This window comes from Megalobrama amblycephala, linkage group LG9, assembly GCF_018812025.1.
Source record: "Megalobrama amblycephala isolate DHTTF-2021 linkage group LG9, ASM1881202v1, whole genome shotgun sequence".
NCBI classification, from domain to species: Eukaryota; Metazoa; Chordata; class Actinopteri; order Cypriniformes; family Xenocyprididae; genus Megalobrama; species Megalobrama amblycephala.
Genome location: NC_063052.1, coordinates 133,713 through 161,168, shown reverse-complemented (window position 1 = coordinate 161,168; position 27,456 = coordinate 133,713). Strand labels below are relative to the sequence as shown.

Sequence of the window (27,456 nt, the reverse complement as noted above, 5' to 3'; positions counted from 1 at the left end):
AGCCCTAATAACTGATAAACACTCAACTTTTATTTTTCACTTTTGTTTATTTGATATATTAACATTAAGCACATTAAGCGCAGTGAATGTTTTCTGAGGGAAATAACGCCTTTTTTGCTGGAACTCTGTTGTTGTCCATTTACAGTCAGCTTTGACCAATCCTGCGCGTTATTGGTGTTTCAGAGCTGACAGTCCTGTCCAATCAGCACAGCCCAAAGAGCGCCCAACAACCGCTCATCCAATAGCGAGGCTCGAAAAGAATGACGGAGACAGTTAAAGAAAAGCGCTCGAGCTCAGCGCGCGAAGGCTGAAGTTTGTTCGTTCATCGGGCGGGAGATGGCCGTGTATGTGTTCGCATTGTAAAATTAACGTTTACCTTTTGACTTTATGAAGTTTTGAATATAAAGATTGCGCTTTCTATGTTTATACGTCTTTGGAGAGACTGCCTCGTGCGATTGATGTAGTTTGTACCGAGTGAAGCTCGAGACTCGACCTGAAGATGAGCTCTCTTCTCTCTGAGCGGGTAACGTATCCGAGCCGAATAGCCGCGAAATACTAACAAAACACATATAAATGACTATATTCGGCGAACAAGTGAATGTTGACGACTAATTCACCCAACAGGTGATTGAAAGTTTGAATGAGTTCATCAGGTTATTTGTGTTTAGCTAGCCAGCTTAGCTGTTCACCCTGTTCTCTGAGGCCAGAGGGATTCTGCTCGTTATTTAATTTATTTGTATTATATTCTATGTAGTGTTTACAGCAGACGAAAGGAGCTCTAAACAGTGTCGGGAGCTTTCTAGTTGTGATATTTATGTAGTCACCAACGATATTTACATTATCTTGTGTTTTCAAAAGCGATCAAATTGAACTTTATTGGTTTTATTTTTGCACTGTTAGTCTGTCAAAGTAGTATAAACGTGCTTTTGCTCAAATGTTATATTTTGTAGCCTGTAGATCTGAATGAAAGACGAACAGCTGAGAGTGATTCAGACAGTGGCATGGGTTCACCGCTGGAGGACGCTGTGATTGACACCAACATGATCACTGAGGACCAACAGGGTAAGAGGGTTAAAGGGTTAGTTCACCCAAAAATGAAAATTATGTCATCAATTACTCACCCTCATGTCATTCCACACCCGTAAGACCTTCGCTCATCTTCAGAACACAAATTAAGATATTTTTGATGAAATCCGATGGCTCAGTGAGGCCTGAGCAATGACATTTCCTCTCTCAAGATCCATTAATGTACTAAAAACATATTTAAATCAGTTCATGTGAGTACAGTGGTTCAATATTAATATTATAAAGCCACCAGAATATTTTTGGTGCACCAAAAAAACAAAATAACTTATTTAGTGATGGCCGATTTCAAAACACTGCTTCAGGAAGATTCGGAGCGTTATGAATCAGTGTGTCGAATCATGATTCGGATCGCGTGTCAAACCGCTAACGTGGCGTTTCAACACCTGTAGATCATTTGCTTTGTTCTGAAACGAGGATTAAAATTGTTGTAATGTACTTCTTGCTTCGGTTCACAAGGCAACATTTCTAAATGGACCAAAATGAGTTAATATGTGTCAAGTGCGAGTAAACTCTCCTCTCATTGGTCAGCGTGTGAGCACCTGTTTATGTTCCAGGATTCGGCTCCTAGCGGTCATCGGTCACTTCGTCTGTATTTTTGTGGACAGTTCTGAAATATGTTCATCCAACCAAATTTCAGTTGGCTTTCTCACCACAAGTGAACCTCGTTCAGGGGATTACGATTATTTTGGTGTGGATCCGAGCATGATTCGCTTGTTCGTATGTGCCTAAATGAACCGAACTGAGGGAGAAAATGCACCAGGTTCTGAAACAAACGCTCCAAACGAGCCAGGTGTGAAACGCCTTTAGTAGAGAACTGTTTGAGGATTTGACGCATCCCCACTGCCTTGATGAATGAGCAAAATTAATTTTCATTAGTGATGCCTAAAATATATTGTGTATAACAGATCTTTATCCAACCATTGTGTTCCAGATTCAGATGAAGATATCGCTGTCAGTCGGAAGGGACGCTCTCGGAAAGCACTGCAGGACAGTGACAGCGACGGGGAGCAGGAAGAGGCCGGAATGGAGAATGCTCTGGTTCTGTCCGAGTCCAGCGATGAGGAGACGAAGACAGAGGAGATGGAGAACATCAAAAAGAAGCGAGGGAAACGAGTGTCTCGTATCTCAATGGATAGTGATGAGAGTGAGCCTGAGAAAGCGGAAGTTCAAATCAAACCAAAAGAAGCAAAGAAAAAGAGGGAGAAGTCACAACGACGCAAAGAAAAAGAGAAACGCAATGTTGCACTTATAAAACGACTGAAAGAGAAAACCGAGGTGGGTGTTTAGATCATTTAACAACCGTGACCGTTTCACAACGATTATTTATTTTATTCACTTCCATTTATTTTTTTTCCCCATTTTAAGGAGGCCCTTCCGACCAAAGCACTTAATGACAGCGGCTGTCTGCTCGGAGACTCGGATCTGTTCGACGCCCAGTTAGAGGAAGACTCTGACCATCAGCTGGAAGGTGAAGAGGAAGAGTCTCTAGATGCCATCCGATCAGCTGTGAGAAAGAAGGCCAAACACAAAGTGAGTTTTCCATGTTGAGACGGACTACGCAAATCTGAATGCGTTACTAATGGTTACTTTATTATTATTATTATTATTATTATTATTATTATTATTTATCTATAGCCTCATCTGTCTGAGTTCAGTGGAGACGAGGAGCAAGAGAACAAGCCACAGCGAAAGGTGGGAGTGCTCAATGTCACACGCTCTCGTTGATTGTGTTAACTTGTGTTTTTACTGAACAAATTGTGTTTTCAGGAGAGGAAAGCAGCAAAAGCCAGCAAGGAGGCAATCAAGCAGCTTCACAGTGAGAGTCAGAGACTGGTGCGAGGTCAGTCAGACGCCACGTGCTCAGCGTTAAATAAGTGCAGTTACAGTCACGCTTTAGTCCGAATGTTACCCGAGCGGTTAAACTAACAGACATTCACTACTGGTCTATAAGGGATATATATATATATATATATAAAATTACTTTTTAGCAAGGATGCGTTAAGTTGACCCAAAAAAATACATTTATAATGTTATAAAATTATTTCAATTAAACGCTGTTGTTTTAAATTTTCTAGTAATCAAAGAATCATGAAAACAAATGGTTTTCACAAAAATATGGAGCTGAATGTTTACAACATTGATAATAATCATAAATGTTTCTTGAGCAGCAAATCATCATTCAGCTTTGATCACAGGAATAAATTACACTTTACTATATATTCACATAGAAAACAAATATTTTACATTGTAATAATATTTCAGAGTTTTTTCAGTATTTTTGATCAAATAAATGCAGCCTTCTGAGAAACTTCTTCCAAAAACATAAAAAAAAATCTTACTCCAAACTTAAATGGAGGTGTAGATGGGCCAAATATCACCTCATCATCATAATAATAATAATAATAATAATAAAAAAATTAATTTCTGACATTGCTGTCTCTTAAACATTTGCAGAGTCCATGCTCAATCTGCCGTATCACATGCCAGAGCCCAAAAGTATCGACCAGTTCTTCAAGAGAAGACCTCGTCCAGAGGGTCCTGCCATGGCTTTGCTCAAGTATGAGATTTAAAGTCTTATCAGTTCTGAACTCGTTTATCTCGTATACATTATTACATTATAAATAACCAATATAATCTCTTTCTCACCCGTCCTCAAGGTCAGCCAAGTACCAGGCTTGTATTTTAGAGACCACTGCACATCTACCTCCAGACCAACCCACAACACCTCAGCAGGACTTCAGCCCTCCAGCAGAGTCATCTCTGGATAACCAGTCGTCTGCCACATCACTGCCTCCAGAAGACACAGACACCAGCACTCGCCAGGATGATCCTGCTAATGATGGCAAACCACAGACCTCCAACGAAGCACAAGTAGAACATGAAATGAGCACTGACGAACCCAAACCTGTGGGTCAAGAGAAAGACGCTCCCGTCGAGCAAGAGTCTGAGGGAGCTAAACATTCAGACAAGGATCAAGAAAAGCAACAGGTCTCAGTCGATCAGGCACAGACTTCCCCTCATGTGCTCAAACCTCGAAAGGATAAGCTAGCCCGACTAAGAGAGCTTGGTCTAGATCCTCCTCCTGTGGCAAAGTTGTGTGCAGATGATGGTGCTTTTGTCCAGTTGGAGCCGCCTCAAGAAAACCCAGGTGAGATTTTGGATATGATGATTGTTTTAATTTGCTTCACCCTTTCAATTGATGATTTAATGTGTGTGTGATGCAGCTCTGAAAGCACTACAGGAACGCTTCATGAAGCACATCCTGCCTGCTCCTCGCCCTAAACGGGAGCGCACATTGCAGTTGAATGTGGTGAGGAAAGACAGCGCCCCCTCAGGACAGGAAGAACTACTCTCTGAATCGATCACGATCACTGTCAATGAAGGAGAGGACGAGCCTGCAAAAGTCAAACCAGGTACAATCGCTACGTTTTCCACACGGCTCCACAGTGTGAGTGTTTTCATTGCTTCCTTAAAAGTTATTTTATGCACTCCTAAATTTTTCAACTTGAGGGGAAAAAAAGCCCTCCCAGAATGCTTTGATTTGCAGGTATAGACGCTGTTGTAATGTCTTCTTTCTTTACACTTTTTTTTTTTTTTTTTTTTTTTTTTTTTTTTAAGGTGAGAAACTGGTGTTGTTGAAGTCTCGCTTGCAACAAGCCATGGCCATCCGCAGGAAGGAGGAGAGGGAGCGCAGAGCTGCTCTGCATCGCCTTGACAATGAGGATTGTGACGAGGAAGAGGAAGCAGAGATGACTGAGTCAGAGGATGAAGAGGTACTAGAAATAGGCATTACTGGTTGTGACTTCTCTTAATTCATAGTTATATATATATTAAAGTTTGTTCCATTCCTTTTCAGGGTGTTGATGAATTGTTAGGGGATGGTGGTGGTGATGATGAAGAGGAGGAGGATGGAGAGGAGGCATTGGACAAGGAGGAAGGTGAAGATGAAGTTTCGGTGAAAACATGCCCCTCCCCAGGATTCAAGAGTCCCTCTCCATCTCCAGCAGACACTGATGGAACATTGATGCTGTTTGCCGGCAACTCCTGTTCCCGCACAGGGTACGTCTTCGTTTCATAATCCGGCTGCAACACGCTCTCTGTAGTCCATACTAACTGAATGTGTTGTTCTGTCCAGGGATGGTGTAAGAAGGTCAGAAGCTGCTGCCAATGAAGCAGACAATAAAATGGGTGAGTGCGTATGATATTAAACACCCTCGTTTGACGTACTGTAAACTCTAGTCTTGCAATGGAATCGAATCATGAAATTTTCAATGTCCAACCCTATTTTTTACCTTTTACCTCTTCTTTTTATTATTATTAGTATTTATTATCAATTATAGTATTATTTCACTTGTTCTGGTCACACCTGTAGTATCAAATATGTGTCATCAGACTGAGATTCAGTTCTCTTCACAGAGGATGGATGACGCCCTTTCTTTGGCGAAGGACAGCAGTCATAACAGTAGTTTTGAGCTGATGGGCTCGATGATCCCATCATATCAGCCGGTCAACAGAGCCGCAGGAAGAGGCCTGTCCAACAGCGTGTTCCGCTCTCCCTCTCCCTGCCTCTTCAGACCCAGCTTCCTCGGCTCTGCCTCGAAGGTGAGGAGCTCTTACTGGACTTAAAGGATTAGTTCACTTTCAAATAAAATTTTCCTGATAATTTACTCTCCTCCATGTCCCCCATGTCATGTTAAGGGGTGGTTAAGTTTTTTTGTTGTTGTTGTTGTTGTTGTTGGGTTTTTTTTTTTTGGTTTTTTTTTTTTTTTTTTTTCTAGGCTTGATTGTGTTTTTGGGGCACAGTTTAACATTAACGTCTTAATGCTTCATTTTTTTGAAAAAGCCATATTTTTCATATATTTTACATTTATTCTACACCTCTGTTTCCACTGTCATATGAACAGCTCGTTTGACTTCCTGCTTCTATGAAGCCACTCCCTCCGAATTACGCAATGTGCTCAGATTGGTTAGCAGGTTGGTAGCTGGCCCAGTGTATCATGATTCGCTGAAGCGTCTGGAAACGTCACGCCCCTTACCATCCGTTGCTTCAGTCAAAATGTAACATTGTAGCCCGAATCAGACCCAGATGAAGAGGGTCGATCGCAATCGTGGCTTTTAAAGGACGTTTATAAATGGTATTTCATTTAGTATTTGTGTCAAAGTGTTTAGATATGCTGTCGCTGCTGTTTGTTAGCTTTCAATATACAGTTTTATCCTTATTAAAGCTTTACTGTAGCCGAATACATGACTGAGTAGTCGCATTTTTGTAAAGGTAGCATTTAATTTATAGCTTGAACAACTGTTTGTCTATGAACAGAGACGTTTGTTGGTGTTTGTAGAATTTAGCTAAACTGGCTAGTGAAGCAAAAACGAGTTGCTCTTTGTACATGTCCTTGATGCAACCAAAAATAGCAACAGGACTATAGGTTTAAAATACATGTACAAACAAAAAAAATTTACTTAGTTTGAAGCCAACAAACAGCAGCTTCTGCTTTTAAAGTGGGAACTGCTCCATCTTTCAGTAATAGCCGTCCAGCATTGAACTCTTCAGCGCCGCATCCAGTGTGGAAAATATCACAGATTATAATAGGGTTCTATTATCTTTTGACGCGTCGCTCTCGTCCGGCGTACACAACTCTTCAGCTTCCACATGCTGCACAACATGGCCTCGCCCACTTTGTTGTGTGTTCCCGGGGGCGTGTTTTGCAGGGTTTATTATGTCACCAACCCGTTGTAGTCCTCCAAACTCGTGTTAGTAGGCATTAAACTTTAAAACACAATATCTCCGTTTGCATTGAACTTTCAGCGCTGTAACTTTGCAGATAGTGTTTATGCTCAAGCAGCAACATTATACACCAACTAAAGTTAAAGTGAAATTGCATTGAACCACCCCTTTAAATGGCCTCCAGGCAGTTGATGGTTTTCAGTTTAGTTTCAGTGCAGCTTCAAAGGGCTTTATACCAGACGAGGAATAAGGGTCTTAACTAGCGAAACCATCAGTCATTTTTGAAAAAATACAACTGTATATGCTTAATAAACACAAATGAAAAGTTTACACTGGATGTCCTACACCTTCCCGATTCTACTTACGGAAAAAAATGTAACTGCTGCTGCGTTCGTTCCATAAGTTGAATAGGGAAGGTGTAGGACATACAGCGTAAACTCTTTGGAAAATGCGGAAATGTGGTTTTGGCGGAAGCACTTAGAAGGCGATCATTTGTGTTTATAAAGCATATACAGTTGTATTTTTTCGAAAATGACCGATCGTTTGATCGTCAATGACCTTCAACTGTTTGGAGGCCATTGAAGTCCACTATAAGGAGAATAATCCTGGAATGTTTTCCTCAAAAACCTTAATTTCTTTTCGACTGAAGAAAGAAAGACATGAACATCTTGGATGACATGGAGGTGAGTAAATTATCAGGAAAACTTTCTCTGAATTCATTTAGTCTTTAGGATGATTCTGAATACTTATTAAGGTGCAGTCACATTTCTGGTAATCTTGAATCAGAATAATTTAACAGGTACTTAATGTCTAATCTTCTTCTTCAGAGCTCGGGTAAGATGTCCGAACCCTCCCTCTCGCTCCCTGTGGAGGATTCTCAAGACCTTTATGCTCCCTCTTCCCCGAGCGAGTCTGCCGTCCCTCCGGCCGGAGATTCCCAGGGTCGTTTCTCACTGGAGGAGGACACGCACTCCCAGCTACTGGATGCCGACGGCTTCCTAAACGTCGGCCCTCGCGGTGTGCCCAGCCGTTCCCACAAACGGCAGCTTATACTAGACAGCCTCGATGAAAACGCCATGGACGCTAACATGGGAGAGCTCCTGGGGCTGTGCTCGGGGGCCTTCGGATCAGGGCGGACCCAGCCTGGAGCAGAGGACGAGCTGCTGGGATTGTGCTCTGGAGCTTTTACCACACAGCCTGAAGAAACAGTCGAGAAGCCCAGGGAGAAGAGCAAGACCTTAGAGCCAGAAGAGCAAAGAGGAGAGAGTCACGGCAGCTCCGAGGCAGACATGGACCAGCTGCTGGCTCTCTGTTCTGGCAAGTTCACTGGAAGCCCATGTAAGTCTTGCTTTGTTGTGTATACTGAAGGTGAATGGAGACATGTTCAAGTTTTGTAGGTAACCAACTATATTATATAACCTCTTTAGCTGCTGCTTCACTGCGATCTGTCTCCAGTCCTACCTTTGAAAAGCCCTCTGAAACAAACAGGTACCAAGCTATAATCGGGATTCTAGTTTGGCCTCAAAGATTTGTTTGTGTTTTGTTCCTTGTAATGCTAATAACTGCGCTCATATGGACAGGAACAAGAACATAATTGAAGAACAAGAGGAAGAGGAGGAGGAAGCCGACTGTGAGTTCCGGCTCCTGTCAGATGTGGACAGCCTCAGTGAAAAGGTGCTCCATAAATATAAAATACTCAGTTTTGTTTGCCCAGTGTGGCGACATTAGTTCGACCTGTGGTGTGAGGTTGTGCTGGGACTACCTGTTTGTGCAGAAAATGTGTCGGTCTTTTATTTTGTGATGATTTTTTGTTTTTTTTACTTACCGCAGCTAAACGTGTGAATGTCTATCAGTTTGTGCTGTTAACAATTTGTTTTTATTTTAAGGAGGAAAACGAGAATAAATCAGATACTGAAGAGGAGGAAACTGAGAATGAAGAGGATGAGGAACGGGAAGCAGTTTTTGGGCGACGCCCTGGCAAGAAGAAAATGTAGGTCTATTTTGGATTTCAGAGAGATTTCTGAATAATGTAACCAATATTTGAAAGCATTTTACAGGGAATTATTGCTAACAAATACATTTTATGTGTATATTTGTGTCCCGAACAGCCGTATGGCACAGTTTGTGGAATCTGAGGCGGAGCTGTCCGGCAGTGATGTGGGCAGTGAGGATGAGGATGATGATGGTGGTGATGAATACGAGGAGGAGGAGATACAGGAAGAGTTGCCATCTGATGAGGAACTGATGGACCAAGTTAACAAAATTCACATGTAAGAAATCATCTTAACTTTGAGTTGCTCTCGAGTCGGTGCTGGAACTGGCGAGTACTTGTTTGAAATGCATTGTACAGTTGAATGCAGAAGTGGGCATGTTGGCTGCTGCTAGAAATTGTTGTAACATCAATGTGCCACATGGGGAGTCAAGCTCAGTAGGGTACTCCCATCATGCTGTATCATCAGTCAACTACAAAAACCCTAAACCTGATCGTTTTTAGACGTAATAACTGCACTTCTCCTTGTACAGGCGTACCTCTTTCACTAGGAACATGAGGCTCATTATGTTCTCCCTACAGGAAGCAGATCTTGGATGACGATAAGCGAAAACTGCGGCTTTATCAGGAGCGTTACCTCGCTGATGGAGATCTGCATTCTGACGGACCTGGACGAGCTCGTCGTTTCCGCTGGAAAAACATCGGTGAGTTCAGGCTTGTGTGTCCAGAGCTTAAACACGTCAGTCTACTCCAGTCAGCTGCTTTCATTCAGGTTTTCTGTTTTGACCAGATGATAACTTTGAGTTCGGTGGAATGGGTCCTGATGGAGATGAGGAAGAGGAAGATGAACAAATCGATCAAATGGAATTGCAAAGACGTAAAGAGCGGCTGGAGAGGGAACAGTGGTTGAGAGAACAGGTGTGTGTTTGAAACAAATCTGTTTTGTGTTCATGATCGTGTCGATCTGGTCTGACTCGGTTTCTGTCCTGTAGACTGAAGCTCAGGCCAAAAAGGGAGAGGATGCAGACGACGAAGAAAAGATAGGAGAAGAGGACAGTCAATTTATGAAGCTCGCCAAGAAGCTAACGGCTAAGACCCTTCAGAAGAGAGGTGCCCACGTTTCTCTTAACAAGAACTAGCGAAACTTACATTTCAGAATCAATATTCACTTATTATTTCAGGTTTTCTGTGGCGTGTTTGACCCACTGTAGAGCTGATTTATTTGTTCGGACATTCTGCTGGACAAATGAAAGTCAAATATATTTAAACTGAATTGACGTTGTTTTTCACCTGGTTACAGACGCTCCAGCTGTTCCCCTGCAGGAGAAAGCGGCTCCCAATACCAACCAGTTCAGAAAGCCGTTTCAGCCCACTGTGGTCAGTAACCACAGCGCTCTCCTGTTCTCTACTTCCTGTGTAAATTTAGTTTATAGAGTGCAACAGTCGGGTTCCGGAAGTAAAACCTCTGTTCATTTTCTCCATAGGGAATTGAGTGAAATTATATAATGAACTATATAATTCTGATGAAGACTTATTAACAGTTAAAGACATGAGGTTATAAATCGATGTTATTTGCTTCTGTTGAAGACGTTAGTCTGATTTATTTCAACTTATTTTTTAAAGTCATGTTTAAAAGGCCATTTCACACAAAGAACGATGACCATATCAGCGTTCACACCATCAGACTGTTTATTATAAGCGCTGCAGTTTTGTTCTGTCGCTTTAAATGCTTGAGCTCTTTAAAGCAGGATGGATTCTGATTGGCTGTTCAATCGTTCATTAGCTATATATGTGTATATACTGTATATATATAAACTTTTAAATATATCTTTTATGTATACAATGAACATTTTTAAATAAGCAGTTTTATATTTCTTCATCATTTTTAATTTGATTATGCTGTGTGCAATGCTTCATGGGGTTGTAGTTCAGGTCTAGGGATGGGTATCGTTAAGGTTTTAACGGTATTACTACTCTTACCGATACTGCTTATCGATCCGGTACTTTAACGGTATTCTTATCGGTACTTTTTGTTATATATATATATATATATATGAATTAACTTTGCTTTATATTATATAGTGTCTGGCATTTTTGGTGTTTTATATAAGATACAGTAAGAACATGAACAAAGAGACAAACTGACAAATACAATAAAACAAAGACACAAATGAAATAAAGTACTTTCATTTGTTCTTGTGTTCATGTAAGTAATAGGCCTAGCCTATAAAAGAAATCCAAGTAAAGTAACCAAATGTAAAATAACACTGAATGGTTTTCACAGTATAAATTAATATATTAAATCTTATTAAAGCTAACTATATTCAGAAGAAGTGCTGTGAGTGGTTTTCTCTTTGCATTTTGTTGTTTGATTAACACTGATGGCACAATCGTCATGACTGCTGTCACTTTAAGAAAATAGATCTATTAACACACATCAGATTTTCTCCCAGCTGTTCATGTACACTTACGATATAAACGGCATTTAAGTAGCTAAACACGCTCCAATCCGGTCATTTTAACACATTTTTGTGTGTATTTGATCGTTTGGACGTGCACCTGAAGCTCAACGTGTAATTTGTTTGTCTATTTGCGATCCGTTTTGAAGTGCGCGCCGCAATTCAGCCTGAGGAACAGCGTCTCTTGCGCGGATTATTGTTCTTCGACGTTTTAAACGTTGATAATAATGATCAAACCTTTACTGCAGTTTAGCAACAGTAAAGACTGCATTTTACAACAAGCACTGATTGTGCCGATTCTGATGTTAAGTTTGAGTTTAGGGAGGAACGAACGCGCGCAGCTGTGAATAGAATAAAGGGGTGGTAGACGAAACGCGGCTAGTTTTTAATAGTTTTACCTCTGATATGTTCTTTATGATCCTTAGAAGCCAAAATCGAAATCAAAAATAAAACTAGCTTAATATCAAAGCACAGGCCTAAAGTGTAAGCAGACGTTTAGTTGTTTAGTTCTCTCCTCCATCGTCACCATTAAACAGGCTTTCATGTGAGCGGCTGCGCGCGCTGTAGCTCCTCTGCGTGAGCGCGATCTCTCGTCTTGCGAAAGCAAAAATGCATCATAGACAAATGTCCTAATATTATTGCATATAGAAACAGCTGGCGACTCTGGATAGATTGAATCTGCAAGATAATGTCTATATAGCAATAATAAATGCACGTGTATTTTCTTCATAATTTATCCAGTACCGATATAGAATAGCAGAACCGTTAACGTCAGAGCTTATCGATACACCGGTCTTTCAAAATTTAGCCCCGGGGTCAATTTAATACCGGGTTTCGGTACCCATCCCTATTCAGGTCACTATTGTGTTTTTGTCTTTCATCCTGATTTTCAAATACTCAGTTTGTAGATGGTTGCCTTGATTCAAGCCTATTACCCTTTATTTTTATTTTATTTATTTTTTTAATCCAAATGGGAGAAATGAATGGAAAAACCACTTCCGGAACCAGCGCCGCTGAGAACTGTTGCGCTCTATTTGAGTGCCGTTTATAGTATTTCTTATAGCAGTGCTTGATTGAGTGTTTTTCTTGTCTCCAGGTCAAGAGAGGCTCATTACTCAGTCAGCCTCGCGCCGTGTTGCAGAAGTTGGCGTCCATCTCTGACAGCAACCCTCTGGCCCCTCGTAACTCTCGAGGTTTCCTCTTCCAAACCCTGTCACCGGAAAAACAGCCCCCTGCATCAGAGGGACCCAGGAAACAGGTACGACTCGTTTGAACACGTTATTTACGCTTTACAAGAATATTTTACATTTGTGGAAACAAACCAGAGCCAGGAATTTGTTTTTTTTTTTTTTGTTTTGTTTTTTTTTGTTTTTTTTTTTAAGCAGCAGAAGTAAACCTGACAGTTGACAGTTTTCTTTAATGCATAATTCTTGAATGTAGTTAATAGTTGTGCCACTGGATGGCGCTGTAGTCTTAGAATGATTTTTGATCATTTAAGACACTAAACTCAAGGTGTCTCAGCACTAAATATGAATGTTTTATTGTATAATGGTGAATCATGTGTTCACAGATGAAGAAGAGAGGACAGACGGACTCTCCTGCACCTGCTGCTAAACGCCCGTGTCTCACAAACGCCCTCAAACCTTCAGGACCTCCACGCAGTATTTTCAGCTTTCTGGAGAACTGAAGATTCTTCCAACCTTCCCAGTATTACTAACAATTAGTACACAGTTATATTTGTCACATTGTCCATACTAAATGCCCTGATGATCTGGATGCGTTTAAAGCTTGCTTTCTTTTAGGCTATTTGTATCATGTACATATTGTGATTTCTTGTGATGTAATTTTATTTGTTTTTATAAAATTGTAAATTAAAGTGAATTTTAAGTCATCACTGCTATATGCATTTCATGCTTTTCCCTCAGGCTGTGAATTTCTCCTTTAACCCGCTTTAAATGAAGTTTATCCAGACGAATGTCATGTTATCAGTGATTTTGACTGGGTTTTTGAGCTGGTTTTGTGAGTGATTCTAATCAGCTATTTCTGAGCCTCTAGGTTTGGAGCAAGGGTTCCTTTTTTTTTTTTCTTTTTCCTCTCCAACCTTTCTTCAGGCTGTTGCAGTGGTTCTCAAGCAGGGGTCCGGGGCCCACTAGAGGGCCTCAACACATCTCTAAGAGGTCTTCAAGATGACTTGACCACTTATTTGGATTATTTTTATAATGGATATACATCTTTCTAGTCATGCCAAGCTCTACATATATTATGGGGTAGAGATTGTAATATTGTTGCAGGACACTGGGGGGTTGTGAAGTCAAAAGGGTTGAGATCCACTGCTGTTGTCTAGAGAATCCTGAGATCTACTGGAGAATTCTGTGTTCATCTGTGACGTGCAGTTAAACCAAGCTTTGCTTCCTGCAACATGTTGAGCCTCCATTTTATTTTAACCCATGATCTCTAAAACATGCTCTTTTGAAGATAATTGACCTTGTCAAACTAGAAAACTAATTCTGTGTGTGTGTGTGTGTGTGTGTGTGTGTGTGTGTGTGTGTGTGTGGCTCCTGGGCAGCTGGTTGAATGTGCAGTAGCTGCCACACTGGATCTGCGAGCTGGCGTGTGACAGCAGTGCCGGAGCGAGTCCCTCAGGGTTCTGTCACTGCTCAAACCGCTGGGACTGGAGACGTGCAACTGAACTGAGGGAAATGGGTCATAACTGCAGGCTGCTCGCATCCAAACAACTGCTTGTTTTCTGGCAACGGCGTGCTTTACTGCAAGTGATCATGTATGTGGCTTCTCGTTATTTAGTGGTATTTTCTTGCTCCGAACCTGTAACGTTTGAACTCGTACAGCAAGCGTTAAAGCTCTTGATTTTCTGAGGCGACTTCAAGCTTCTCCTGCTCTCATCTTCATTCCCGTTCCTTCCCCGGATTGTTTGCTTGATGTAGATGATTTTCCATGTGACGAAGCCGCAGGCAGGCTTTTTATTTGATGTATTTTTCATGTGTTAAGGCTATTATTGAGAGATGGAAGGGGGGTGAGACTAGAGACAGCCTGAAGGTGCGACACTTGAATGGGGATGTTGTTGGACGGAGCGAGGAGGGGGAGACGAGAGCTCGTTTCTGTCTCCAGCAATTGCTTGTCATGGGATAGGGAGGGAATGTACTTACTGAGTCTGTCTGATGTGCAAGAACCAAAACAGTCACACAGTGCCTCATGATGAGCCATCACAGACCTACAACAACAACTGCTGGCCCATTATAGGGATAGCTACTGTGTAACCCAAAAATGAACATCATCATCATTTACTCGCCCTCATGTTGTTCCAAACCTGTAGGAATTTATTTCTGGTGCTGAACGCAAAAGATCTTTTGAAGGTTGGGAATCAAACAGTTGATGACTTCCATAGTAATTTTTTTTCCATACTATGGAAGTCAATGTGGTCCATCAACTTTTTGGTTACCCATATTCTTCTAAATATCATATTTTATGTTCAGCAGAAGAAAGAAATTGATACATTTTTGATGGGTGAGCAAAAGATGAACAGAATTTTAATTTTTGGGTGAACTATCCCTTTAAGGGAGATAAACCTGTTTGCAAAATGGTTGCTCTACTCTTGTCTGATGACGAGGGTTTATATAGCCGACATCTCCTGAAAGAGATGATATATAATGTTTTTAAAAACTAAGTAACTTTTCTGGCAAAATTTGCAATCGCGCGCAACTTTGTGTTGCCAAGTCTGAGGTTTTCCTGCGAAATTGGGCATATTTTAAACTCTTGCCGAGGGTTAAAGGTTACCATTAAAGCTAATGTTATTCTATATAATGAAATACTTATTGAAATTTTACTACTTAACTGTTCTAGATGATGGGTTTTGTGAGAGAGGGCACTGGAAGCTCCTTTAGTGATTTTCAAGTTGAATTGTGTTATAACTGCAGCGACTGTAACGTGTATTTGAGGAATAGGAGTGACATTATAAGTTTTGATATTTGGGATTAGGGTATGGTTAAGGGCTTTTGATTGGCCATTGGAATAGTTTTGTGACGCAGACCTGGAAACCCTATGCTTGTTGACCCTCTCAGGTTCTCACAGTTAGCTAACAGTCAACTGTGGTTTCAAATAAAACAAAATTTTTCTGTGAGATATTTGTGATTTAAATTCCATAATAAAATGATAAATGAATGATAGATTTGTCGATGTATTAATTGTAACGTGATCACGACTTTTGCTTGTTTAGTGCACTTTGAAACCTGGTTATATTTAAAAAAAAAAAAATATATATATATATATATATATATATATATAATTATGCTTAAAAGACCCTCCATTGTTTGTTTTGACATCTTTTGGGGGTATAAAACCTTGTTCACCCAAAAATGAAAATTCTGTCATTAATTACTCTCCCTCATGTCGTTCCACACCCGTAAGACCTTCGTTCATCTTCGGAACACAAATAAAGATATTGTTGATGAAATCCGATGGCTCAGTGAGGCCTGCATAGCCAGCAATGACATTTCCTCTCTCAAGATCCATTAATGTACTAAAAACATATTTAAATCAGGTTCATGTGAGTACAGTGGTTCAATATTAATATTATAAAGCCACGAGAATATTTTTGGTGCACCAAAAAAACAAAATAACGACTTACAGTGGGTACGGAAAGTATTCAGACCCCATTCAATTTTTCACTCTTTGTTATATTGCAGCCATTTGCTAAAATCATTGATGTTCATTTTTTTCCCTCATTAATGTACACACAGCACCCCATATTGACAGAAAAACACAGAATTGTTGACATTTTTGCAGATTTATTAAAAAAGAAAAACTGAAATATCACATGGTCCTGAAGTATTCAGACCCTTTGCTGTGACACTCATATATTTAACTCAGGTGCTGTCCATTTCTTCTGATCATCCTTGAGATGTTTCTACACCTTCATTTGAGTCCAGCTGTGTTTGATTATACTGATTGGACTTGATTAGGAAAGCCACACACCTGTCTATATAAGACCTTACGGCTCACAGTGCATGTCAGAGCAAATGAGAATCATGAGGTCAAAGGAACTGCCTGAAGAGCTCAGAGACAGAATTGTGGCAAGGCACAGATCTGGCCAAGGTTACAAAAACATTTCTGCTGCACTTAAGGTTCCTAAGAGCACAGTGGCCTCCATAATCCTTAAATGGAAGAAGTTTGGGACGACCAGAACCCTTCCTAGAGCTGGCCGTCCGGCCAAACTGAGCTATTGGGGAGAAGAGCCTTGGTGAGAGAGGTAAAGAAGAACCCAAAGATCACTGTGGCTGAGCTCCAGAGATGCAGTCGGGAGATGGGAGAAAGCTGTAGAAAGTCAACCATCACTGCAGCCCTCCACCAGTCGGGGCTTTATGGCAGAGTGGCCCGACGGAAGCCTCTCCTCAGTGCAAGACACATGAAAGCCCGCATGGAGTTTGCCAAGATGATGAGAAATAAGATTCTCTGGTCTGATGAGACCAAGATAGAACTTTTTGGCCTTAATTCTAAGCGGTATGTGTGGAGAAAACCAGGCACTGCTCATCACCTGTCCAATACAGTCCCAACAGTGAAGCATGGTGGTGGCAGAATCATGCTGTGGGGGTGTTTTTCAGCTGCAGGGACAGGACGACTGGTTGCAATCGAGGGAAAGATGAATGCGGCCAAGTACAGGGATATCCTGGACGAAAACCTTCTTCCAGAGTGCTCAGGACCTCAGACTGGGCCGAAGGGTTTACCTTCCAACAAGACAATGACCCTAAGCACACAGCTAAAATAACGAAGGAGTGGCTTCACAACAACTCCGTGACTGTTCTTGAATGGCCCAGCCAGAGCCCTGACTTAAACCCAATTGAGCATCTCTGGAGAGACCTAAAAATGGCTGTCCATCAACGTTTACCATCCAACCTGACAGAACTGGAGAGGATCTGCAAGGAGGAATGGCAGAGGATCCCCAAATACCAGGTGTGAAAAGGGTTAGGGTTAGTTGTTGCATCTTTCCCAAAAAGACTCATGGCTGTATTAGATCAAAAGGGTGCTTCTACTAAATACTGAGCAAAGGGTCTGAATACTTAGGACCATGTGATATTTCAGTTTTTCTTTTTTAATAAATCTGCAAAAATGTCAACAATTCTGTGTTTTTCTGTCAATATGGGGTGCTGTGTGTACATTGAGGAAAAAATGAACGTAAATGATTTTAGCAAATGGCTGCAATATAACAAAGAGTGAAAAATTTAAGGGGGTCTGAATACTTTCCGTACCCACTGTATATAGTGATGGCCGATTTCAAAACACTGCTTCAGGAAGCTTCGGAGCGTTATGAACGCTTTTTTGTGTCGAATCATGATTCAGGATCGCGTGTCGAATCGCGTGTCAAACCGCCAAACTGCTGAAATCACGTGACTTTGGCGCTCCGAACCGCTGATTCGACACGCTGATTCATAACGCTCCGAAGCTTCCTGAAGCAGTGTTTTGAAATCCGGCCATCACTATATAAGTCGTTATTTTGTTTTTTTGGTGCACCAAAAATATTCTCGTGGCTTTATAATATTAATATTGAACCACTGTACTCACATGAACTGATTTAAATATGTTTTTAGTACATTAATGGATCTTGAGAGAGGAAATGTCATTGCTGGCTATGCAGGCCTCACTGAGCCATCGGATTTCGACAAAAATATCTTAATTTGTGTTCTGAAGATGAACGAAGTACTTACGGGTGTGGAACGACATGAGGGTGAGTAATTAATGACATTATTTTCATTTTTGGGTGAACTAACCCTTTAATTTACCAGCCCCCACCCTCACTCATATGAGCCTCGCTTGAAATAGTTTTCCCACACTGTTTTCCACTCATTTCACCGGTTCCTTCCCAGTTTCGGAAGTGAGTCACTGCCCAGTGTCCGGTACACGGGAGGAGAGCGGATGGGAGGAGGGAGAGGAGGGAGATTAGCATCGCTAGAGAGGCTCGTCGGAGGAGGGGAAAACAGGGAGGATCTGTATCTTATTCGCGGACGAAACACGGACAACAAACCGTAAGACAATCCTTATAATAACTGATTCTCGAATGTTATTGACAATCAGAGGTTTATGTAACGGCGAAATAAAATCGCAGCTTCGCGGTTCGAGCTCTCTGTGGATCCGTCGAGCCGTGATGGGGTGAGACTCCTCTTATGTAATCCAGCCTTATTCATCTCAATCTATCGATAGTTTTTCTTGGCTTTTGCTATTGACTGTTGCCGATTATCTAAATCCGCGATGACATTTCATTTGATATCGTTTCCCTCGTCAGGCTGCGTTTGATCGGAGGTTTAATGTCCATTAATTTCCTATTTTAACGCCGCGCTTCGAGATATTCCAGCCGAATCGCGTGAATAATTACAGCTGGAGTATTAAACACACTGAAATGCACAGAGACGCTCAGGTTAGCACACATTTTCGCTCCTGATCTTGGGGCGGAATTGGACTACTTGCAGATTTTATGTCTTCAATCATTTTATTATTTGCGCCCGAGGCGCGCGACCCTGATGCTGTTCTTCAGCACCACATGGCCGCGCAGCGCTGTCACGCCGAGTGATTGACAGGCCCCTGAAGTTATTACGTGGACTATATCTGTGAGAGGACATCTGAATATTTCATGTCACCGAAATGGAGAACAAGCCGTGGAATTGCACCACTGAATATTTTATGCATTATTTTAACTGTTATTAGCGAAGGGTTTTAGCCACAGATAATATTTACTGTGTGTCTGAAACTATATTCATGTCCAAAATATATATTAATGCATCACTTTGCTTTTGGATCCTATAAAGACTATATCACTAACTCTTGTTTTTATCTCCCCTTTTCAAAGAGCAAGTGAATCTCAAACAAAACTGAAAATGCTTCAGCAGGATCGGGCCGTGAACCCCGTCTTTGGAGGTCAAGCGCTGGTCGGACCGGTGCACAGCGGTCAGAAGAAATGTGAGAAAGATGGAAACTTTAACTTCCTGGGGCAGGACGATGACCCCATGACGGGAGATGAAAATCGCAACCAGGTGCGTCCAAGAGCTTTGGGTCGTGATCCGACTTTTTCTGCCAACCACTATGGATCTGGACCGCTCTCGCCCTTGTCCCGCCTGCCGTGCTGGAGCCCTCTGGAGCCTCTGCCCGAGATTGAGAGTGGAGACGATATGGGCGGCAGAGTCCCTCCGGATGGAGCCGAGGAAGGCAAGATGGATGAAGAGATGAGGAGAGTGACGGATGATGAAAAGGAGCAGGCATTGGGAGAGCGAGAGAAAGTAGAGGAACTACTGGATGATGACGAAGAGGAGGATGGAGGGTTAGAGTGGGCTAGTGACGAAGAGTTTGAATTCAGCTACAGGTCCGAAAGCTCTTCCCTATTTAGCATGGAGAGTGGCGACACGGGAGCACACAACTCCATCTGGGACCAAATCTGCCGTGAACGTCCGACAGCAGACAATGGGACCGCAGACGCCCTGAAGAACCAGAACCGTGCGGATAAGAAGGCAGAGCGGCGGCGAGAGAGCCTGGAGGGCATTGACGCAGTTGAAGACGCCTCGTCGGACTCGGACACCGACCCCTGTTCCGAGCTTCCGGACCTTATGGAGGCTGTTTGGACACTACAGGACCGGGAGAGGTTTAAGGCACAGGAGATGGAGAAGCATCAGGTCCAGCTGACCATGTACCGCCGCCTGGCTCTCATCCGCTGGGTTCGCACCTTACAAAACCGAGTCCAGGAGCAGCAGAACCGCCTCCAGTCCAGTTTCGACATCATCCTCACACACAGGAAAGAGCTTCTGCGCATGGGCGCTGCCGCTGCCACCCAATAACAGAGACAAACAGAAAAAAGTCATGAGACCAACTGATGACTCTTATCATGTGAAAACTGATCTTTGTGCATCTCGTTCTTTACAATCAAATTTCCTCCTGGGTCTCTGAACTATTTTGCCCTAATGTTCCTCATTATCACTATCATAAATGTGGTTAAAATCCTCCGAAACATCACCTTCAGCTGTGTCCGCATGGTTCCTGATGCCTCCTCCTCATATATATAAATATATGTTTTTGTGTGCTATAAAATAAATTATATTTAACAATTAATGCACATTGTGTTATTTTGTGAAATGCACAGTTGTTAAATAACCCTAAAAATGCATGGATTAGAAACAACCCAAGTTGGGTTGAAAATGGACAAACCCAGCGGTTGGGTTAAAGGTTTGCTGGAAAGTTTTATTTAACCCAACTATTGTTTGTTTATAAATGTTTATTGTTTAATTATTATTCATTCATACATTTTCATTTAATAAACATATTAATAAATGTTAATTTCCAACATATGTGGGTTCATTTTAAGCAAGAATGTTTTAACAATAGTTGAGTTAAATAAAACTACCAAGCAAACATGTAACCCAACCGCTGGTTTTGTCCATTTTTAACCCAACTTGGGTTGTTTGTTGTGTATGGTAACATCTACATTATTAAATTAAAATGAAATAATTTATGTTGAGACTAAATCAATGACTTTATTGGGTTGAGAGTCAGGGTCAGGTTGAAATGGTTCATTAGGTAACAACAGCACGACAAATTTAGTTCCGACACTAAAAATATAACGCGATTCTTGTGCTCTGAGGCTTGATATTGTTCTGTTCAAGACCCTCAGCTTGACCTTTAATCACAGTGCTTTCTTTAAGAACCACACAGTGTTCGATTGTTCCTCCTTATCACACAGAAGAAGTGTTGGTGAGAGTTTTAAATCGAAGTGTCCTGCGTCGATCTGAACAGCGGCTCAGTCTCTGCCGCCCCGGGCTGTGAGCGTCTGGCCTTCTGTGTGTATGCATGTGCCTGAGTGTTTATGGAGATACCAGTGTTTGTCCCATAATCCACAGTCTAAGCAGAGCTGCAGGGCGAGAGTTGCGCGGGTTCGTGTCCCTGAGGGATTTGGACATCGCGCGCCTCGGGGCACCTGGTCCAATCCGGCCCGGCAGGTCCAGTCCGACTCGGCAGCCAAAAGCCCGGGGCGAAATGAGGGATAATCCGAGGGTTTCTTCTCACCCAATGCGGGAGCTGATGCGACTAACCTTGTGCGCTTATCACACCCTTTACTGAAGAATTAACATGTTTAATGATTTGGTTTGTCGTCTTTGGCTTTGTCACACCAGCAAAAGTGCGAGCTAAGAGAATTACACGTCTTTGGAAGCGTTTTTGTCTCGAAGCACTTCTGCGAGAATTAACCAGATACAAAATGCTAAAGAAAACGTGTGTTTTACAAGGGATAACATTTCTCGTTTAACAAATAGGCTAACTACAGCTCATCTCAGCACAGTGGAAGAAGTGGAGGAATAATATGCCAGTTTAGGATATTGTTTAATCATTCATTAACGTTTTAAGCGAATATCAGTTAGTGATTTTCCGGCCGAAGTCTGTTGAGGTAATTCGCGCGCAACGGAATTTTTGGCGCCATTCGCAACCCGTCAACCATTTTAAAGGTTTTAAACAACATTAAATGTTTTGTGCTGTTTAAATAAAGTGAAATAGAGTGAAAAATTGCAGTACTTAGCTATGCTTTATCGATTAACTGTCAGGTATAACGAAGCGTTTGAGAGGCCTATTGCCATATTAACCTCTTCAGGTGAACATTGCTGTTCGTAGCGTCTGTTCATCCAAGTTTAATCTATTGAAACTATTTTAAAATTATACATACTTAAAGACCCCATGTTCTTGCTTTGACTTTAATTTGGGGGTTTAATGAGGACAGACTCAAGAAGAAAACATTAAACTCATCTGTCCTTTATCGTTGCGGTACTAAAACTATCCTGATTTTAGGGACGAGCCTGAGAGTGAAAATATGGGTTGGTTGTTGATCATGATAGCAGTGTTTTTTGATGTTACTCGGTGTGTCTTCACCCAGAAAACATCCAAAGAAAATAAGAACAAGTCAAAAGCCACACTGTATAATGTAGGCAGCGGGACAGACTGCTGAGTGAGAAGATCCCGCTGGGCGCGAATAACGGCATCGGTGAGATTCTCCACCCGAGGAGATGAAGTGAGGCACGGGTGTGCTGAGGATGAAACGCCGCATTTCTCCCGGTGCGGAGCTGCTGTGCGCCCAAAATAAAGGGAAATATGACGCTGAACTCGAGTTAGTGAGAAACTACCACCGTTGTGACAACAAACACAAAACTGTATTTATATATGCATCAGCGCTTCTCCCATGAGATAAATTCAAACATTTCTACATAATTCAAACATTTCTAGCCACATTTCTACATAGATTCAAACATTTCTACATAAATTCAAACATTTCTACAGCTACTGTATTAAAGGACCAACTTATCTATCTATCTATCTATCTATCTATCTAACTAGCCTTTTATTATTGTATTGTTCATTCCAGATTCTACTTGGCTAATGAGATTCAATTTTTATTCGTGTAATTGTGACATATTTCATAAACGTAGGCAATTTTGTTGAAACGTGAACTTTCTGATTGTTTGAGGGTATTTCACTCTAAAAAAAAAAATGCTGGGTTGAAAATGGAGAAACCAGTGATTGGGTTGTTTTAACTCAACCTGCTGGGTAGTTTTATTTAACTCAACTTGTTTAAAAATGGCTGTATTTCTTGCTTAAAATGAACCCAAAGTATGTTGGAAATTAACATTTATTAATAGGTTTTAAAAATGTTTAATGAATAATATTAAACAATAAATATTTATTAAATTGCTTAAATGTTCACCTTTTGATTTGTTGCCTCTAGTAGCCTAATTATGTGTCTATTATTTTTAATTTCCAACCTATTTTGGGTTCATTTTAAGCCAGACATGCAGTAATGTTTAATCAATAAATAAAACTGCCCAGCAAACATTTAACCCAACTGCTGGGTTTGTCCATTCTCAACCCAACTTGGGTTCTTTTTAACCCAGCATTTTTAGTGTGTTTTAATAGGCTGCTGCAACAGTTTAAGGCTTTTGAAGTTGTTTTTGTAGCACAATTCCAGAATAAAATTATTTCCAACTATAAAATTCTCAAGAAAACTATTCAAGGTGTTTAAAATCAGGTTAAATCTGGATGGATGCATTAAACATTCCTCAACACGAGGGGGCAATATCAGTCACAATCATGTGTGACCATGTCCCTTCTCATGTGTGCCCTGAAAGATTTTCAACTCTCTTTCTTACCTCTCTCCCCTCATCCTTCCCTCCTCATGATGCAGTGTGACAGTGAAGATGCCCACAGCTCTCAACTGGCGTGGAAACAATCCGCTCGGACAGAGAGTCAGGGGATGCTGACCGCCTCGGGCTCCATGCATGATAGATAGATAGATAGATAGATAGATAGATAGATAGATAGATAGATAGATAGATAGATAGATAGATAGATAGATAGATAGATAGATAGATAGATGGTTTGTTGAACATCACAACTTTATTCAGTTTTGGTTATTTAACAGTAGGCTGCAGAGCTGAAGCCTGTTGGTTTGGGATCAGCTGCCTCGTCCGCATTAACCAGCTAATAAATATGAAAACAGAGGGTTTAAACTTTTATTCGTTTGCTGCTTGAAAGGATTATACCCCTCTATGGAGTCCCATGTAAATCTCGACACCTCATAATGGCCAATGTTGTCCCATAAAAATGTGCTGAACAAAGGCTCTTGAATGGGGGCTCTTTCACGCATAAGGGGGTTTTCACAGGACTTCATTGAGGGCGGCGCGACCACACCACGCCCCGCGATAATCTCTCTGCCGGGGAAGGCGCGCCTCAGAGCGGCAGGTGCGTGTGCCTGGCACGGGGGTCACAGGGCGGCCGGTGGAGGGGGAGCTCGCCATGTCAAATCCTCCCAGCTGCCGGTAGGAATTTTTTCAGAGGCTGTCACTTCCATTTAGCTTGCTCTTTTTCACCCCTTCAGATGAAGTGGTCCCTCTCGTGACCAGGTCCTGTGGACGCCCTCTGCCACTTAACAAAAGCAAAGCGCCGCTAAACGACGACAGGACCGAACAATGAATTCAACCCGGCCCGCTCTCAGCACCGTGAAATTGCAGATTAAACCGAGTAAGAGGTGCCGGTGACACCGGCGTTGAGTTTCTTCAAGAATGCAAATGTGGGAATTGCAATGTTGAACACGCTCTGGCCATATTCCCTCATGCAACCTTTGTTCAGAATCAAAGTTTTGACTAGATAAAGCGTGAAGACATGAATATATTTCAGTGTGGCAAGTCGTTTTAACATATTTCCTAAACTGAAATACACAGTATATTTGGGACAGTTACAATAACTTATCTGGAAAAGTATCTGCAGGTATTTCAGTTTACATTGCATTGCTTTTTTACTTGTCATGAAAGTCAGAATGGCTGATAAAAAATCTTACTAAGAGTGTTACTACACCCAGAAAATAGTTGGGTTATTGAAAAACCCTGTCAGTGGGTTATTTTAACCCAGCAGTTGGGTTAAATGTTTGTCCAACCTGCTGGGTAGTTTTATTAACTCAACTTTAAAAATGTTTAAAAATGACTATTTCTTGCTTAAAATGAACCCAAAGTATGTTGGAAATTAACATTTATTAATAAGTTTAATGAATAATAATTAAACAATAAACATTTATTAAATTGCTTATTAATAAATGTTCACCTTTTCATTATTATTGTTTCTTCTAGTAATTATGTCTTATTTTTATTTTTCAACCTATTTTGGGTTCATTTTAAACCAGCCATATAGTCATTTTTAAACGTTATTTGAGTTCAATAAAACTGTCCAGCAAACATTTAACCCAATCGCTGGGTTTGTCCATTTTCAACCCAACTTGGGTTGTTTTTAACCCAGCATGTTTTAGAGTAACAATTTGAATACACACTAAATGGGTGTTTCAAAGTGTCTACAAAACTTGAATAGATTCTAGTATCTATTTAATAAAAAAAATATATATATATAAAAAAAGTCTATCTAAATCAAAGAGTTCAAGGCATAATTTGATAACTTGTCACGAGGGGAAAGAGTAGTTTAAAATGATGTAGTGAAATTGAAAAAGATACCAGTCTTGGTTAGGTTAGGGTTAAAAATATATTAAAATAAAAATAGGTACTAAGTTTTTTTGTAGGTATAGCTGTTAAAACATCTTGCCATCATTGTGTGATCACCACACACACACACACACACACACACACACACACACACACACACACACAGAACCTTTTATCTCACAGTAGATTGACATTTCTCCTGCACCGATTGAACAAAACCCATGAATACTATTAATTTGCTCTGCCTCCCTTATGCAGCACATATATTCTTAATCTGAGTTCAAAACATGTCCTGCTCTTAACAAACCAGCCCTGGGCTACGAGTCCATAATCCCCGAACTCAGACGAGTCCCTCCGGAGCCAGTAACGCTCGAGTCTCCGGCTGAAGAATTGATCTCAAATTAGGACAAGAGAGCGAGTGAACCATCCTTTTATCTGGACGCAGCAGAAATCCTGCCAAATGCCATGTGTATTACAGTGCTCAAGTTTATGTTCAAATGATGGGAAACAAATTTTTCGATACTTGTTAATGAGTTCAAACTAAATGAAAATGAAACGGCAGATATTCCAAAGTCGGAATAATCCTTTAAACAGCCGAGGGCCCCAATTACAGCTTATATATGTGCAGCAGTGCGCAGCGTGTGTCTCACAGTCGCTGAGAGGGCAGAGAATTGAGCCAACAACAACCAGACACAAACCAGATGCAGACGAGAGCCGGGCTGCTGGTGCCTAAATAAAGACAGAGAGGTGTACAGATTTACAGAACAGATAATAGATGCGGGAACGTGCGCATGATGTATGTCACAGTGTGTGAGAGAGTATTAGTAGTCAGAGCGCTGCGGCCCGGAGGCGATTCCTGTGTGTGCCTGCGATAAAGGGGGAACTGGAGGAAGTGAGGGAGGGTGGGGGAGCGAGAGAGAGAGAGAGAGAGAGATGAACTGAAGGATGGCTGAGGGGTGGGGGGGAGTCAGAGACAGAGAGAAGTTGAAGGGGGAAAACAGAGTGAACAACCAGCAGAGCTCCGAGCTTCATGATGCTGTCAAGATTCCTGGATTTTGTCCCCATCGGGTTCTCTCTCTCTCTCTCTCTCTCTCTCTTTCTGCCCCTTTTCCTCACATGAAAAGAGGGGAAGAGTGTCTTGGCAGGGTAATTAAGAATGGCCTCTAAACACAGAAGTATGGCAGGAACACTCCAGATGAAAGTAAATGATTAAAATAATTACAGGCGCAGAGCTGACGAGCCGGAGTGCGGGGTGGCCGCCGGACATTTGTCGGTAATTAGATAATTAATCTGAATGCAAATGATGAGTCCTAACGAAGCAGTCAGGCTGAACCAGTGACAACTACTGAAAGAGAGAAATACTTTCATCACATGGAGCGATTCACAGTTTTCCAGCCCAAAAAAGTCAAACGTTACAGTAAAACTCGTAAGGGTTCCGTCATGTCCATCAGCGGCTCATTGTATAGATTTAGTTTTGATCAAGTAGTTTAATTTTATGAATCAAGCAGATTGTAAACATATTTTACATGATCGTTAAACATGAAAGACATTTCTCCTTATATGAGCTTTTTGTTATTTCAAGAACCCTAGAATAGTGTCACACTCTCAGACAAAAGAAGATATTATTTTTCTCACTGAGTGTGTGTGTGTGTGTGTGTGTGTGTGTGTGTGTGTGTGTTTAAGTAGGCTATGCTCTAAACCCTAATGTTGTCTTTAAATAATCAAGTAATCTTGACTATACATTACTTAAGATTTTGCATTTTGGACCAAAAAACTCAAAAATATAAGCTAGTTTAACTTATTTACCTACAAAATACATAAACTTAATATTTCAAGTGTTATGAACTCAAAATCACAATTAATTAAAATAGCTCCTCTGATTGGCCATTCAAGGAGTTCTGCCTGACAACAAGAGAAAAGGTAATTTTTTACCTGAATAAATTTAATTGTTTTCAGAATGAACAGATTTATGCTGATTGAATGATTCTTATGAAAATAGTTAATAATAAACTGTCTTGATATTTAAATATATATATATTGCAATTTGATTACATATTTTTAGAGCTTTATAATTTAAGATTTGACTAATTTCCTTATATTACTCCCTTATTTGTGATCCTGTAATATTGTCAGATAATTTCTGTCACTGTCCACGAACAGATTGACGTCACGTGACAGGGGTGC

At 41.2% G+C, this 27,456-nt stretch overlaps 2 protein-coding genes across 4 annotated transcripts; both read left to right on the top strand.

Annotated features, from left to right (window-relative positions):
- Nucleotides 1-235: 235 nt before the first annotated feature.
- LOC125274653 (claspin) lies at nucleotides 236-13,151 on the top strand. The gene is made up of 24 exons (XM_048201034.1): nucleotides 236-523; nucleotides 951-1,062; nucleotides 2,018-2,361; nucleotides 2,452-2,616; nucleotides 2,722-2,778; nucleotides 2,854-2,926; nucleotides 3,541-3,643; nucleotides 3,744-4,234; nucleotides 4,311-4,499; nucleotides 4,705-4,859; nucleotides 4,943-5,145; nucleotides 5,222-5,278; nucleotides 5,505-5,688; nucleotides 7,639-8,149; nucleotides 8,239-8,299; nucleotides 8,392-8,485; nucleotides 8,698-8,801; nucleotides 8,920-9,081; nucleotides 9,384-9,505; nucleotides 9,592-9,719; nucleotides 9,794-9,911; nucleotides 10,102-10,178; nucleotides 12,357-12,518; nucleotides 12,831-13,151. The coding sequence occupies exons 1-24, from the start codon at nucleotides 500-502 to the stop codon at nucleotides 12,945-12,947; spliced, it is 3,813 nt and encodes a 1,270-aa protein (XP_048056991.1). The 5' UTR covers nucleotides 236-499; the 3' UTR covers nucleotides 12,948-13,151.
- A 642-nt stretch (nucleotides 13,152-13,793) lies between these two features.
- LOC125274651 (UPF0500 protein C1orf216 homolog) lies at nucleotides 13,794-20,362 on the top strand. Of its 3 annotated transcripts, XM_048201031.1 has the most exons (3): nucleotides 13,794-14,039; nucleotides 18,136-18,294; nucleotides 19,113-20,362. In XM_048201031.1, exons 1-3 carry the CDS (start codon nucleotides 13,960-13,962, stop codon nucleotides 20,089-20,091), a joined length of 1,218 nt encoding a protein of 405 aa, XP_048056988.1. In that variant the 5' UTR covers nucleotides 13,794-13,959; the 3' UTR covers nucleotides 20,092-20,362. The 3 variants fall into 3 exon arrangements, with proteins under 3 accessions (XP_048056988.1, XP_048056989.1, XP_048056990.1); XM_048201032.1 differs by lacking the exon at nucleotides 13,794-14,039 and having other exon boundaries at nucleotides 18,288-18,418; XM_048201033.1 differs by lacking the exons at nucleotides 13,794-14,039; nucleotides 18,136-18,294 and adding an exon at nucleotides 18,316-18,434.
- The last annotated feature ends 7,094 nt before the right edge of the window (nucleotides 20,363-27,456 follow it).

Bases quoted from the DNA above. Each gene is read 5' to 3' on its own strand.
- LOC125274653 (XM_048201034.1), top strand. From the start codon at position 500: ATGAGCTCTCTTCTCTCTGAGCGG. The intron at 5,689-7,638 runs GTGAGGAGCTCT...CTTCTTCTTCAG, and splicing joins TCCTCGGCTCTGCCTCGAAG to AGCTCGGGTAAGATGTCCGA. The intron at 12,519-12,830 runs GTACGACTCGTT...ATGTGTTCACAG, and splicing joins CAGAGGGACCCAGGAAACAG to ATGAAGAAGAGAGGACAGAC.
- LOC125274651 (XM_048201031.1), top strand. From the start codon at position 13,960: ATGGGTCATAACTGCAGGCTGCTCGCATCCAAACAACTGCTTGTTTTC. The intron at 14,040-18,135 runs GTATGTGGCTTC...GTTCCTTCCCAG, and splicing joins GCTTTACTGCAAGTGATCAT to TTTCGGAAGTGAGTCACTGC. The intron at 18,295-19,112 runs GTAAGACAATCC...CCCTTTTCAAAG, and splicing joins CGAAACACGGACAACAAACC to AGCAAGTGAATCTCAAACAA.